Below are 15,219 nucleotides of genomic sequence, written 5' to 3'. Positions count from 1 at the left end.
CGTGACTATGTTTTTGTACGATTATTTTTTGACACTGGGGATGGAGGTGGATTTGGTATGGTCGTCGAGTTTGGGCCCCATGAAGATCTTGTTTGCTATTCAGCGATACCTCCCCTTCCTGGACACAGCTGTGTTGTGTCTTCTCCGTGTGTGAACTGTGTTTGTATTCTGGACTCACTACTTATCTATATCTATCGCAGAACTGCTATCGACCACAATCAGCCCATCAGTTTGCAGATTAGCTGGAAACATCCAAAGCTGTATGTCACTCTGTGTACATTGCCGATTTTGGCCGCTTCTAATGCAACGCTTTCAGATTTAATGGTCACTGGATTTCTACTGTCAGAACGTTCGTCTCACTATCATATTTATTTTGAACAAACACTAATATGATGCTTTCAGTCATATTTACGCTGCGTGCATGGGCCGTATGGAAGCGGGACAAGCTTTTAGGGATTGCTCTATCGATCTTTCTCCTTGCCATAGCTGTTGCCAGCTATGTCGTCGTTTGTCTTTCCCAACGTAGCCTAGCATGTGAGTCGGAAACTACATCTTACCAAAAATGTTCCACTAACCTATTTTATAGACAGCGGCAGACCGTATCCCGGGTTTCAAGGGTGTTATATGACTGGTTCAAATAAGGTGTCCTACGTGAACTGGCTGCTATTGATGGCGTATGAGGCCGGTGCGTACCTGAAAATAAAATGCAGGAAAAGGGTTAACCCAACTGCATTAGTGCTACTTGTCCTGATGATCATACCTGGAGTCACCGCATGTTGGTTCTCATTTCCTGGACGATACCTTGATCTCATTACAACATTTTAGATCGAGAGGGAGGGAATAAAGGTCTTTATGCCGTTGTATATTGCGACGGTCAGTCTCAAAATGTAGAGTACGAATGGGATTGTCTAACCAGCCGCTAGGTATTCTATTTTATGTGTACCTCTTTGGTAAGAAAATGTCCGCAGAGTGTAAGGTCGTGGGTTTCTTACACTACCCTGTTTGGCAGTCCTGTCTACTACCAATGTCATTGTCATAAATGCTTTTCCAGTCAGTTATTTTATTGTCTTTCACCAAGAGATCAACGTTCAACACCTAACTGGTGACTGACCAACAGGCAGACTATTTTTACATTCTTTCACCGTATGTGTTTTATTTATTTGGAATATGTCAACTACTCATCATCGCATGTACAGAGCGGAGAGATGTCTTCATTCCGTATTAGCCAGCAGGGTACTCCTGCACATCAGAGACTATGTGTCAATGAGAAACGAGGAAGCCATTTTCCTTCCACATGATGGTATTGCCGACATACAGTTTGCTTCTGCCGGTATTGCAGGGTCGGATGATTCAGTAGATTCCTTCGCGGCTGCATGATTCGGAGGGAGCCAGGAAAAAACTGAATTCGCGGGCATCTAATTTAACTGAAATAACACATTACATAAATCCTGTATAACCATATAAATTCACTTACAGTTTTGGAGCAGTGGTTGCGCCTGTCGTATTGGATGAATAGGCCCTTACCACTTGGGTATTTGAGATTTACGTGGTTCGCGTCAGGTTCGCATCACTTCGCGTCACCACCTAGTGATGTTTTCTAAATTTCGGAAGAACTCCAAGGAACTTGAAGGAAGGCACTACCAACACCGCCACAAATGACCAAAGTGATCGCGCACAATTACGTAATGATGTTGAACTCGTCGTTCGAGACGTCGAGCGGCAATATTTCCACGTCGTCAGCGACCACCCCAATTTCTCTCACGGCTATTTCAAATCAAATACCCGATGGCGCCAGGATTGACGCGCTCCGTGGAAGGCGGGTCAGGCAGCGGTGAGTGAGTGGGAATTCATCAGATTCTCATGTACGTACTGACGGGTCATGGGAACCGCTTTAATCTGGACTGTCATCAATGCCTGTGCGTACTCGTCGTGCTGCTGCCGCTACTGCAGATATGCAGATAGATTCGGAGGTAGAGGAAGAGGAGGAGCAGATTGATGTAGATGGCGAAGAGGAGGAATTAGAGGACGAGGACGAAGATGAGCAAGTTGAGGAAGAGGATGACCAGGTTCGCCGTCTCTTTCAACCTGTAGCAGATTCTGATCCCCACCAAGGGCGATGAGGACGATGAGCCACCCCCACCCGTGCACCCCAAACTTCGCATCAAGCTCAAGCTTCCAACCGTAGCTAGCTCGAGCAACAGTCCTGGTACGACGCCTGACGTTGAACTATCACCGTCGAAACGGCGCAGGGCTGGTATATCTCTCTTTTTCTCGATTTGAACGTTTTAACCCTGGTCATAGCAGAAATTGACGTAGAGTCCGAAGATCCATCTCAATCCGAGTCGGAACGATCTTCGAGACCAATGACAGCGCGTCAGGCGGTGCTGGCGAGTGTCGTCGATTCTACTCATGTGTCGCTCAGTACGTTCACAACTATCATATCACTAACTAATGCACCCAACTCCTACAGCTGGCCGCACGGGCAATAAGAAGCAACTCAACGAATCCGAGCTCGCCCTCCGCCGCGAAGAGACAGCCCGAAAACGCAAGAACCTATCGGAGAAAAAACTAGAAGATGAGAAACTGGAGACCATCAACCGGTTGCTGAAGAAACAAAGTAGACCCAGAGGTCGGAGACCCGCCAATGCGTTGCCGCTGGAAGACACGCCTTCCGCCACTCCCAAGGTCAAAGCCAAGTCAAAGCTGTCAAAGGAGCAAGATGTCGACGAGGACGTGGATATGGATGTCACGGAGGAGAAGGAGGAAGCGGAGCGGGAGGGGGAGGAGAAAGAGGAATCGAAACCCGTGACGATGTATCGTTGGGTGACTTCCACCCAGGGTGATGGAGAAGACAAGAAAACGGTCATTTCTTTCTCTGTACCCACCACCCTTTTGCCACCAGTGGAAAGCCCCGTGCCCGATCCCTTACAGCCCTCCGGTCGCGGTCCAGGAGTATGCGCTATTGAAGGGTGCTCTGGTGCGCGAAAGTATCGTCTCGTGAAGGATTGGTCTATAGGCGCGTGTGGGCTGGATCATTTACGGTTGTTGGAGGGTCAGTAGCTGAGTGGTAGTTTTGACCTTTCTTCCTCGCCCTTGACCTACTAGACCCTGTTGTGCACACCATATACAATTCGCAATAACTCACGACCTCATCAATAACGCTCGTGAGTCGACCATACTATCCATGTAGCTGGACTCTTTCAATTCGATTGCCTTCCATATTCGAAGTCGTCTGCTTGTTTTTGGTTTCAGCTTTGAACTTGGTGTTAAGCTAAGCCAAGGACGAAAACGCTATACCAACTGTCTCCCGACATCTTCGAGAGACTTGATCTCCACTCCCTTTTAACTCGGGCTGCCCGCGCTCCCATTGGTCGCAGCCCTTCCAACAGCTCCCGTACCTCCCTCTCAGAGGGCCGTTGTTGTTGCCGGCATCCCGCTGCCGCTCCGTTTAATGCTTCTTACTAACTTCGCCCTTACAGACCTAGACTTATTTTCAATTGAAATGGGAGCATTGCAACTGCCAGCGAAGATTGCGGACCGAACGGCAGCACTGCGTCAGTAAGGTGGTAATTTCTGACCTCACATTGGCGAACTCAGGTGCGGCGGCGTCCGGATCCCCATGTGCAATGGATTTTCCCTCCGCATCCACCAAGTGAAGAGTGGTAGCAGGACTCCTTCTGAAGTTCCACAGTCGTGTTTGTCCTGGCCATGTTGAAGACATAGCCTTCCCATATGGTAAAAATGTTAAACGGTTTCAAAGTGGGTTCTGCCAAAAGGCAAATCCGCCTTGAGCCGAGAAGGTCACGCCTAGAGAAACACTGCGCATTATACAAGAAACAGAGACATAAAATCGTATTTTGTCTAGAGGTCACCTACAGCAAATTATTCCGTTTTCATGCGAATTCCAGGTGCCAATCTCCGAAGATTGAACGCAATATAACTTTCCCACTCTGGATCAAGTCCACACCCCCGCACAACAACATCGTAACGGTAAAAATCTCGAACAGCATCTTGATGTATCCGCGAAGGGCGGCGTGGTCTTCATGAACAAGGGGTAAGTGAACCCCCACCTCACCGCCTTGACCAAAAAATTCGCGATGCGGGAGCTGTTGAGCCGGATAATCAAAATCTCTTGTCAATTCATACAACATCGACGGGTACTCTTGTGAGTGCATATAATTCCCATTGTTCAACGATCCCACCGCAGCGTGAACGTTGAGAAATAGATATGCGCGCAAAGCAGCTTCCATGACGCGTGAAAAGCCGAAGTGATGTCCCCAACTGAGATAGCGGAGCGAATGAAGGGGAATGAGGGGATGTTGGGCGAGCATTAGGAGAGGTGCAAGATGGTTGTCGGATATCAAAATTTTAACGGCTTCGGCCAGATTTGCATGCCTGGTATTGTAGTAGAGCGTCGGCGGGATGGATTGATCGTCTCGGATCGCAAGCCCTATCCAGTTTTCAATTTTTTGGTTTTCCTTGTTGAGATAGTCGGGATATCTCTCGCACATTTCGTCTGGAAATAGGTCGCCCGACATGGGCAGTGTGGTATATGCCCGCATGGGATACTTTCCTCTCTCCGTGTGCGAGAATCTTGAAATTGTAGAGGTCAAGTTTCTCGAAAAATAATTCATGTCTTTTTCTTGTGTAGCGCTGGTCACCCTTTTAGCAAAGAGGCCTGTTTTGCGTGGGGTACGATGTGGGTTGTCGTAAACGAATTCTAGATGGGAAGCGATGGTGTTCCAGGGAAGGTTATGCTCCTGGTGCATTGCAACTGAGATTTGGGGTCTACATAAATCCGTTAGCCCGACTTGAGAAAGACCTGACTGTTGATTGACCTCTATGTTGACAAGAATAGTAGTTTGGCCCAGCGGTCACGTTGGGATTGTGCAGAGTGTGTTTGAGTGCAAAATATAAATTGGGAGCCCTCAAGGACTTCAAAACTATAATTCCAGAACTCTCCTGACAAGGAGGTTCGAGGGAAAGATGGATAAGATCATAGAACGGAAATCTTGATATCGGATCATGATCACTTGTCTGTTTTCATACCCCGACAGTCGGGCCGAGGCCAAGAGAAAATGCCGAGCCAGTGGAGGGCGTCGGAAAGTGCGACCGTAAGCGATTGCCTTCATGCACGCCGTTACTTCCAATTCCCAAAGTTGCTGCGCCGGGATTCCTGAATATATGTACCACTTTTTCCAGTGAAGCGTTGGAAAACAAACAACACAAAATAAGCGCAATGGGCTAAAACTTACTTGCGCCGGACCGCCATCAAAGCGGTATCTTTTACAATCTCCCCCACCAGGAAGTAAGCAGACACCCCTCGCCAAAACAAAACTCGTATGGTTTTCTCCTCCCCCTCAAACATCCAAGATTTCAGCGACGATGGAACCAGGATCATGCCCAGGAAGCACAGTATCTGAGGGCTCGGACGAACTTCTCAGCGAGGCCCCTGAATCCGACGTTCCTTTAGGTACCTGGGCGCAAGATGAGGTCTTTCGGCATAGCGACATATTGGAAGTAATTTCTTATCATATCGGAGACCCTTTGGCTTCGCCATCCGCGTTTTCGGCGCGACAGGACCTCTTTTGCGCCGCGTTAACTTGCAGAGGGTTTTTGGCACCCTGCATGGATATCCTCTGGCGCGACCTCGATTCTCTTCTTCCTGTCTTGCGCCTATTGCCGGATTTTACCTACGTCGACGGTTCTTACGTGAGATACCTCCTCCCAACTCCGTCCACTTCACTGAAACGTTGTCGTCAGATACTTTTGGGAACGGTCCAGGTAGACGATTGGCTGCGCCTGGATACATACGCGCGTCGCGTAAGAAGCCTGGCGATGGGATATGACTCGAGCTTCATCTCGCCACAGGTCTTCATTCGCCTTTTGAAACTGCGATCGAACCCGTTGCTTCCCGCATTGGCTCAGCTGCGGATTTCAACGTCAAGCTTCACCGACGCGCAGAGTTCATTCTTGCTGCCAGCTCCCGCCTTAACGTCCGTTGAAATTGATATCGGTACAGAAAGCGCAGGCGTCCCCACACTCCTTTTGACTCTATCTCAAGAACAACCATTAATATCTCACCTCAGCCTTCGCGGCGCCGGCAAGCTGCCTTCCTCCATGTTCGCCCCGTCATGCGCATTCATAAGTCATATGAAGCACATTAGCTCTTTACATCTATCATTCTCGGTACCATCAATATTCAACTCCTTAATGCCCGTCCTCGAGATGGTATCTCTCATCGACCTAAGCCTGGATCTTCGTGGATGCACCATCGAATGCGTGATGCCATATTTCGTCTTTCCACCTCTTCCCGGCGCTATCGCTCCTGTACGGCGAATAAAAAAGCTCCGCGTCGAAGGGGAAGGCCCTATCATTTTGCATTTGACGAAACGCCTAGGCGTCATCCCTTCGTTGACAGTCCTCGAAGTTATTGTCCATTCAGACCGGACGGTTTTATTTCCTCTTAAAATCGGAACGTTCTTCCACAACATCATGCTATGGATTCTGCTCCTCGCAAAATCAATACGTTCCCTTAGAATTCACAATGATTCCGCCATCCACGCGAGCGAGTCATCCGCTGTCTTTCTGAATCCTAATTTAATCGACCTTGAACATCTCGAATTCACAAATTTTCCTATCTCTGCTGAAGACGAAGATATTGAAGCGTTTACATTGTCATCGCCCTCTCTCATAGACCTATTCCTTCCCGGAGGAGGTCAAAAACTTCCTTCTCCTGCCGTCCTCCGTTACCTCTCCGAAAATTGTCCAAAGTTGGAACACCTGCAAATTCATCTCAACATGACTTTTGTTCCCAAACTTCCGGAATCATATTGCTACTCTCATCTTCTTAAAAACCTGACTATCGGGAGCTATGATTTTGAAGCAACAATTGACAATCTAATCGCGATTTCTTCATATCTCCATCGTCTATTTCCTCATCTGCGCACCGTTCAACAGGATGACGCCTATGATATCGAACAATGGGGGCATGTGGACCTTCTACTACGGGCATTTCAAAGCGTCCGAAAGGATACCTATGCGTGTCTGGGGTTGACATGAAACGCACGTTTACTTTTTTACAAATGGCCGTTAGCAAATATACAGTATAGCGACTATAACTTGTAGTACCACTGGCATATTTACCAAATAAGATGACCGCTACAAAAGAAACCTGGATACTTACTTGTCGACGAAATATTCACCGCCGTCCATTTAGAAGGCGTGGTCGGAAATAAATAAAAGTGCTTGGTTGGTAGGCAAACGAATCACAGACGGTTTTTGGACAATGATTGTCTGAGAATATATGGAACATTTACCTTGGCAAACTAAGAGGGAGTGATCTGGGTGGGAAGTCGCGGATTTTATATTCGATGTGAGAGGTCTGATCAGCATTAACTGAAGTAACTGAATGATTTCCTTTGCCGCCAAGAAAATGACGAGTTGCCTACCAGGAGACACGGCGTCGACACGAACCCCTTGGGAAGACCAGGCAGAGACATTCAAACATCAAAATAAAAGAACACATAACAGTAAAACAGGTTTATGTAAAGCGATGGCATAAACTGAAGCCCGACGGATCTATCTGTACAATTTTTCCACCCTGGCCCTTTCGTCCGCACGAACAGCCTTGAAAGCCCAAACGTAAGTTTTCACTTGCTCCCAAGACTTCGCAACATCAATGTTCGGGAGGATGGACCCAAGCCGTTTTAGTTGTGGGAAGAGATTATCTAAACGCCTTGCAATAGCCAGCTTATCTCCCACGGCAGACCCCCCCAAGGACAACGATTCCAAGCCATGAGATGACGTATTGTGATGAGGGGGATGGGGTGGCATTGCTTGAAAGTCCACGTAGAGGGCAAGAGATTTGAGATGGGGACAGTAATTGACCAAGTCAATTAGAGAATCAATAGATAGTTGGCCTATATTTCGAGCCGGAACCTTAATATGGAGTACGCGCAACATCCTCCAAGATACGGCGATTTGACGGCAATGGGCGTTCGTCAGATCCAAAGTAGACTTAAATTGCGTAATTTCAAACCGTTCCAATTTGTTTGCTTGAAATAGAGCCCCAAAGACGTCGGGTAGCGACAATGTGTACTGAAGGGCGCGATGATCTTCCAGCGTAAACCCACGAAGAGATGTCAACCATTTGGCCTTCACTGCATCTACCAAGGACATCCATTCAGCTGATGTCGCCCGTGTGCTGTCGCCCGTAAGCACCTTCATAGTTACGTCCTCCAACGTCGCTGATCGAATGGCGGAAAGAGACATCAAAATGAGTGATATTGACCCCGTTACATTCAAAACTAAAAGTGTGTCGAAGCTGTTCGGGATAGATGTAACGTGGGAGTTCTGAAGATCGAGCGTCAATTGAGTTAATCGCGTTAACCCGGAAATCCAGTTAATAACGGTGTCATCAATCGTCTGGCCCATGTTGGTAAGAGACAACGACCGAAGATCCGTAAGTGGCTTGATAGATTGTACGGACAGCCCAGTCAATGCGCCATCAAGACTCAACGATTGAAGTCGATGCATTGAAGCCAGGGCGTATAGAAGGATAACCATTATATCGCTTTCCTTCGTTATATTCTTCAGTTCAAAACTCTGTAGTGATGGAGACAACAGCAAAAACACTTCTGTCGAGAGTGACGAGTAGGATGAATAGCAAATGTGGCGTAAGTTAGGAAATACCGGGCTAAGAGATCGATCAAGATAATGGAGGATGGCTGAAGAGATATCGGAGGTATCTCGCTTGTCTAGTTTCAGGACTCTCAACCGATGAGCGTATCGCACAAATCGGGTCCAATCTGTATCAGAGAGAGGCGGACCATGGAGCACCTACACGTCAATCAATACAAAACTATCAAGGACGATTAACGATAAGACGCACTTGAACAGACATGCCATAGGGTTTTGTTAAAGAAGGGAAAAGGGCGTAGAAAGGTTTAAGGGAGTGCATGGTCCGCCACAAGACGTCCAAGGCTGGGTCAACGAAAGATCTCGATGACAGCGCTGCCCACAGCAAGAACTTCTTGGGAGCTGGTTCACCCTCCTCGGTGTCTAAATCGACATCGAAGTGTTGGAAGATGTTTTTGAGAAGATCGACGTTTCGAAGGACCTCATAGACCGAATCAGATCGTTTGATGTTGGCGACCACCCCGCGACCTTCCTCATATGCCGAATCGGATGGTTTGATGTTAGCGACTACCTCGCGACCTTGAGAAGCCCCGAAAGACATGGGTAGGGACAAGCTGGAATATATAGCTCGACTTTGAAATGAAAAGGGCAGGTGCGGGCGCAAAGTAGATTCATCAGTTCACATATTACATAAGAATATATTCAGGCTCCGCACAGTAAAGAAAACAAAAAATTTAAGTCTTGTCAGACTGTCAGTCTCCTCTGTCCACCCACAGCCCAAATTCTAGTACGATGGTTTTTTTCGACGAAAAGGCGTCGATTGTCTCGCCGATTAGACCTACTAATCACACTTCCTGCGGTCCTTCTTACTTTGGGCGCGGACGCTACCTCCTTAGTACCTGCCGTCTACGCTTCTTGATTCCATCTGGCGTGTTAAAAGATTGGCGATGATTGGCTGGTTGGCTCACCGCTACCGGATATAGTCAGTCTTGTCATCATGGCTTGTAGATCCACCCATCTAAACTATGCACATACCAGATTAATCGGAGATGTCACTGGCGCTGAAGCTTGAAGGGTCGTTCATTTTGATTTTCAATAATTTGGTGAGGTGCCAAAGCACACCACCCCCCATAATAAGTGAGTAACAGAACAGTTGCACCCACGTCCCGCACAAGTTGACGCGCAGCCGCGCCTCTAATCCAGGTCCCAATTCTATCGGCCCTCTGTTAAATCTCTACCGTGCAAATTGTACGATTTTGGTAAATTTCCTGTGCCCCGCAGAAACCTACCTGCGCAAGCCCGCAAGCTGCCATGCAAATTTCTGGCCGTCAAGGCGCGGATTGTTCATGATTTCAAGTCACACATCATCTTATAACAGTTCGGAATTAAGTCGTGTTTGTTACCCCCAGCATAAATAGTTACATGATAAAGGTCCTCCACCAAGAATAATAAAAGAACTCGAAAGGGGGTATTATATGGAGAATCGGAAAGGATTAATCATTGTTTAGACCGATTCGGAAGTCTTACTGAATAATTAGGGCTGGACATTTCGAGGCTCTCTTTCGTTTCAGTGCGGATGTCGAGGATGACACGGCAGGTCAGGATAGAGTACATGCCTCGTTCGAACCTGCGAAAATAGGGGTGAGATAAGCTGACGACGAGATGGAGATAAAGAAGAGATTACGTTGAGAGAAGGTTGTGATAGCCATACTAAGGGAGGATGAGTGTGGTACAGACAGTAGGTGAGGGAGAGAACGTACTGGATATATGAGGATGACGTTGATGGCCGACATGACTGGCAGACAGGCAAATTTCAACGCTTTTGACAATGTATAAAAAGGGTAGAGGGACGAACCGAAGAGGTAGAAATAGTAGATCAGTCCGTTGAGGAACACCGCATTTGCGAGTCTCCGATGTGAAGAAGTGGTCATTCTCACTGGTAAAAAATAAATCATCACTTTCAATCACGCTCCCTGAAAGCCAAAAGTGGTACTTACACGCCGGAAGGCCCTTGATCGCGATCAATACCAAAAGCACTGCAACAACGATCGGGTAAGTATCCATGTAAGAAATCAAGTGTTTTCTCACCTAGATCATAAGCCATAACGAACAGCCAACAAGCGAATAACGTCGGGCTGGCGCTGATGTTGAAGCATCCCGCCGATTGATTTCCGGCTCCTTTAGGGGGCGGGATAACTGTGTATGAAAAAATAAGCCATGAATGGTACAACGTAAAAAACCCTCACATGACACGGATTTGAGAAAAACCCCCATGAAAGCGAACACCCCACCAAAGCATACAGCCCAAAGAATTGGTAGGATGATGGTAAGCCTGCGATCTTTACCCCAAATCGCCCACGTTCTCATCGTTAGGAGGACTTTACACAAGGAGTGGTTAATGTGGTGATTGGGGGGGGTGTGGTGGAGGTTATCTTACTTTCGGTGATTGAAATTCCGATTGCGAACATCCCTAGCGTTCGAGATTAGCAAAAAAAAAAAAAAAAGAAGGGGGAGGTGTGAAGATGAAGGGACGTACAGCCGTTGACTGCGAATGTTTTGCGGCAAGCATCTTCTGAGGAACCGTCGAGAAGGATATCTGACGATAAGATGGTGAGAGAGATACGGTAAGCGGTGATGGTTACGAAGCTTACAATACAGAACGGAGATTATGTCGAGGAAGGGCATGTATCGCGTTAATAAATAGAGAACCTTGATCGTGTTCCAGCGGGAGTTCCATATATGCTCGATCTCGAGATCTAGGTTTAATAGGTACTCGTATAACTGATTGGGGTTTTAGTGAGTGTACGTCGTGATGGAAAGGTGGGTGCGCACGAAGAGGCAGACGGCGGCGACTGGGGTGATGTTTCGTTAATACGGCTATCCGAAACTCGGCGAGATTGATCGGAACGAACTGGTTGTGCGCTACCAAGAAGATGTTTTTTTTTCTATGAGATGCTGTTCAGGAAGGGCGGAAGGGAGACGTACGTGACTCGTATTTGCATGGTAAAGGAGCGAGATCAAATTGGCGAGACTGAAAGCGGCCATAGAACAGTGACCACTGAGGAAGAAACGCGAGGGAGATGAACAGATGGAGGGGTGAGCGAAGCGTTGTTAATATATGTGATACCTCGAGCGAGACTCCACCATCATTTTGAAATTCAGATAAATTAAGGGAGCTGGACGTTGCAGATCTGGAATCTATCCTTACCGAGTGTGTTATTCCCATGTGAAAGAGGCTCGGGCCCGGTCTGCACGATGTACTTACTTACTGTAAAGATCGCTAGACTGCTGCTGAGCAGGTGGGAGCCGGCGATCAGCTGCCAAGACGACCGCCGAAGCTCCTGTGGGACCTGGGTCGCGTAGAGCGACCCCTTTCTGTAATGAATGTTTAATTGAGAGATCTGAAATTCAAAGAGTCATGATAAAGCGTGAGGAGCGGAGATTAATCAAGCCTCAAAAAAAGCCACTAACTTGAAGCCAAGTTGCCATTAGATTCATCCAAGTGTCGAGTGGGTAAGGGAAGACGTAACCTGGAAATTCGGAGAGGACTTTTGGACGTGCAGTGTGTGAGATTTGGGAGGTTCCAGATCGACTCCTTGAGAAAGGCGTTATAAATAGGGACTGATTGTGATAGGGGCGCAGATTGGTCATTGCGGAGCAACTGGACTTGGAAGGCGCGACGCCATTTTGCCAATAATAAAACTCAAATAAAACTACTTCAGTTGACGCTTGCAGTTTGTAAACAGCTCACCAGGATGATCGTATGTACCCATTCCAGAACTTGTTCATTTAAGTGGAACTGGAGGAGAAAGGGGGTGGCACAGATTGCGTCCGAGTCACAACTTTCTGTGTGCTTCACCTCGAGGAGGCGAGGCTTGAACAATGAAACTTAATGACCCTCTTCCTTTGCAATGCCATGGTACGTAGTACCATGGTGAGTTCTTGAAGGAGTCGACCTATCAACAAAGTGTTTCTGAGTGCTGTATTTGATTGAAATGGGGGATGTAGCCAAATATTACCTCGCTGATCGCGACTACGGCAAAAAAACGTTTCACGCTAGCAATTACAGCCTAGCAACAACAACTGTCTTTCTCTTCCTCACTTCCTGCCCATCGTCGCTCGCAAGTCCGGCCTTGTTTTCTGCGGGGTTGAACAGGCAAGTGCTGCGCTCATCGATCCCAGGATGATGACATGTCTAAAAGTATTTTTGGCTCCAACAGCCGAACGGCGCCGTTTGTTCGTTCACAAATATCACGCTGCAACCATCCACTTGGTGAGCACTTCTTTCCTTTGATATGACCCTGTCTATCTGACTGGGACGACGGGAAGGATAGAATGAGCCACTCTAGTTGGATTTCCCTTTGAATACGAACTCCGATCTTTATCATCGCCCCCCGTTGACCATTCATCTCCGTTGACGGCGCTCATCGCCCGTTTCACTTCGACTCTGTGATAAGTACGTGGCATCACTCGGGCACTCCACTCGTTACACCACCAATACCAAATGGACCCTACTACAACAACCCCACCACCACCACTGCCCCGTCCCACAAAAGGGCTCAACTTCAAACGCGCCTTCAAATCCGCTGCACGCCTCCCTGTCCCGCGAGGGCTAGGGTTTAAAAGTGGATCGGGGCGCAACAATTTCTCGCCTGCCCCCGGAGAACTCCCCATCGTCATATGCAAGATCCAAATCATCGGATGTACTCAGCTTTTGGCGAAGGACCGGAATGGCGCTAGCGATCCGTGCGTTCTCTTCCTTGTTTCTCCCCTTTTCTCGTAACCAACAAGCTCGTATAGATTCGTCGTCGTTTCGGTTCTGTCGATGCGTCACCAAACCCCCGTCGCTAAACGGACTTTGAACCCCTTGTATAACCCCAAAGACGCGACGTTCGAGTTTCCCCTCTACCTCTCCCTTGCTGACAAGCTCGTTGGCGTGGAGTTGGTGGTATGGGATAAGGACATGTTATCGAAGGAGTACCTAGGCGAGGTGGCTTTGTCACTGGAATCGTGGTTTAGAGGCGAGGGCGAGGAGAACGTTTTGGGGTTTGATGAGCCTGGAAATAAGGTTCGTCGTGAACTTCATATGTGCTTTGGCTTGGCTCACGGGGAGATACTCGATAGCCTTTTTCTGTCGACCTGTTGTCGACGCGACCCAATACACCTGCTACGGGTAGCATTCAGCTCAAGATTGGGTTTGTCCCTCCCCATGGAACCCATAACCTTTTAGAGTATGATGAGATTTATGGAGAGTTCGTTAAGCGCTCTAGGCCTTCGTTGGTCTCGGCTCCTGCTGTACGATCTTATCCTTGTTCCTTCCTTCCCAGCTGACGTACCTGATTTTTCAGACTGAAGGCGTCGGCACCATCCGCTCGCATCACGCCAACGGGAACCAATACGCTTTTCAAGATGACGGAGGGCTCTCTTCAGACGACGAAGATGATGAAGAGGAGGGTGAAGATGAATTCGTTGATGCTCACGAAGATCATGCCGCGATTATCAACCTCCCTCTCACCGAGCTATACACACCACCAACACCAACGGAATTACCACCCCTTGTCACCGCTACGGGTATCATCAGGCCGCCCCCACCTGAACTCGTCATTCAGCCTAGTTCTCCCGGTGGTAGTACGACGCCTACGCACAGCGCAGCCCTCAAAACGGCCACTCCGCTGGCGCAGCCGACGCCAAAAGCGACGAGCGGTGGTGGGTTCATGCCCAAGATGAAGTTTACGAGGAAGATATCGGGGCTTACTGGGATTGGCGGTGGTGGTGGTGAGGGGCCTCGGTCTCGATCAAGGAGTTCATCGCCTGTTCCTCGGCCTCCTGCTTCCCCTGTGCTTTCTTCGCCTGGGGTTGATGGAGGGGATGTGGTTGGGAAGAAGAAGAAGAGGTTTAGTCGGAAGAGTAGTGAGGCGTACAAGTTTGGGTCGGAGGCTAATGATGTTGTGGGGATTGTTATGCTTGAGATACAGGGTGCTGTTGATTTGCCGAGGTTTAAGAATAGTGAGTCGTCCCTTCTTCTTTCTACTCGTCTTGGTGTTGTTACTAACTTAAATGCCTAGTGACGCGAACAGGATGGGACATGGACCCCTTCGTCGTCGTCTCCTTCGGCAAAAAGGTGTTTAGAACACGCGTTATAAGACACTCGCGTAACCCCGTATGGGACGAGAAGCTGTTATTCCACGTTCGGCGATACGAGACGTCGTTCAAGGTTAATCTTGCGATATTGGATTGGGATAAGCTTTCGTCGAATGATTATGTGGGCGATGTGAGTTTTGATGTTGGCGGGTTGGTGGAGAGTGCGCCGCAGCCTGATCCTGTGACGGGGTTATATGCCGTTGATGAGGGGGGAGATCATCCTATGGTGGATTATAAGCTGCCGTTGGTGGGGAGTTCGTCTTGGGAGGGAAAGTATAGTCCTGTTTTGAGCTTTCGGTAAGTTTTTTCCTTCATTCTTACCTTTTAACATACTCACTCACTCGCATTTTTCGCGCATAGAGCGAAATACCAACCCTACGACGCCCTAAGACAACGGTTCTGGCGACAATACCTAAAACAATACGATACAGACGACAC

The 15,219-nt window shown here is 48.2% G+C and overlaps 5 protein-coding genes across 5 annotated transcripts; 3 read left to right on the top strand and 2 right to left on the bottom strand.

Annotated features, from left to right (window-relative positions):
* Positions 1-7: 7 nt before the first annotated feature.
* Positions 8-1,039, top strand: LACBIDRAFT_299951 (uncharacterized protein; the record flags this gene model as incomplete). Its single annotated transcript, XM_001882835.1, has 7 exons — positions 8-146; positions 201-260; positions 317-349; positions 403-534; positions 587-775; positions 826-873; positions 924-1,039. The coding sequence occupies 7 exons, from the start codon at positions 8-10 to the stop codon at positions 1,037-1,039; spliced, it is 717 nt and encodes a 238-aa protein (XP_001882870.1).
* An 871-nt stretch (positions 1,040-1,910) lies between these two features.
* LACBIDRAFT_299950 (uncharacterized protein) lies at positions 1,911-3,060 on the top strand (the record flags this gene model as incomplete). Its single annotated transcript, XM_001882834.1, has 4 exons — positions 1,911-2,066; positions 2,113-2,254; positions 2,302-2,421; positions 2,471-3,060. The coding sequence occupies 4 exons, from the start codon at positions 1,911-1,913 to the stop codon at positions 3,058-3,060; spliced, it is 1,008 nt and encodes a 335-aa protein (XP_001882869.1).
* Positions 3,061-3,893: 833 nt separating this feature from the next.
* LACBIDRAFT_328699 (uncharacterized protein) lies at positions 3,894-4,769 on the bottom strand (the record flags this gene model as incomplete). Its single annotated transcript, XM_001882725.1, has 1 exon — positions 3,894-4,769. One exon carries the CDS (start codon positions 4,767-4,769, stop codon positions 3,894-3,896), a length of 876 nt encoding a protein of 291 aa, XP_001882760.1.
* A 616-nt stretch (positions 4,770-5,385) lies between these two features.
* Positions 5,386-7,062, top strand: LACBIDRAFT_328698 (uncharacterized protein; the record flags this gene model as incomplete). Its single annotated transcript, XM_001882833.1, has 1 exon — positions 5,386-7,062. The coding sequence occupies one exon, from the start codon at positions 5,386-5,388 to the stop codon at positions 7,060-7,062; it is 1,677 nt and encodes a 558-aa protein (XP_001882868.1).
* A 519-nt stretch (positions 7,063-7,581) lies between these two features.
* LACBIDRAFT_328697 (uncharacterized protein) lies at positions 7,582-12,291 on the bottom strand (the record flags this gene model as incomplete). The annotated part of the gene is made up of 16 exons (XM_001882724.1): positions 7,582-8,841; positions 8,894-9,219; positions 9,609-9,663; positions 10,168-10,267; positions 10,325-10,350; positions 10,401-10,576; positions 10,638-10,676; positions 10,729-10,836; positions 11,078-11,110; positions 11,177-11,236; positions 11,292-11,396; positions 11,473-11,562; positions 11,626-11,838; positions 11,906-11,908; positions 11,991-12,015; positions 12,112-12,291. The coding sequence occupies 16 exons, from the start codon at positions 12,289-12,291 to the stop codon at positions 7,582-7,584; spliced, it is 2,799 nt and encodes a 932-aa protein (XP_001882759.1).
* Positions 12,292-15,219: the final 2,928 nt, after the last annotated feature.

Source organism: Laccaria bicolor, genomic scaffold (genome assembly GCF_000143565.1).
Source record: "Laccaria bicolor S238N-H82 LACBIscaffold_18 genomic scaffold, whole genome shotgun sequence".
Lineage (NCBI taxonomy): Eukaryota > Fungi > Basidiomycota > Agaricomycetes > Agaricales > Hydnangiaceae > Laccaria > Laccaria bicolor.
The sequence above is the reverse complement of the archived record's forward strand: the minus strand, read 5'-3'. Positions and strand labels throughout refer to the sequence as shown.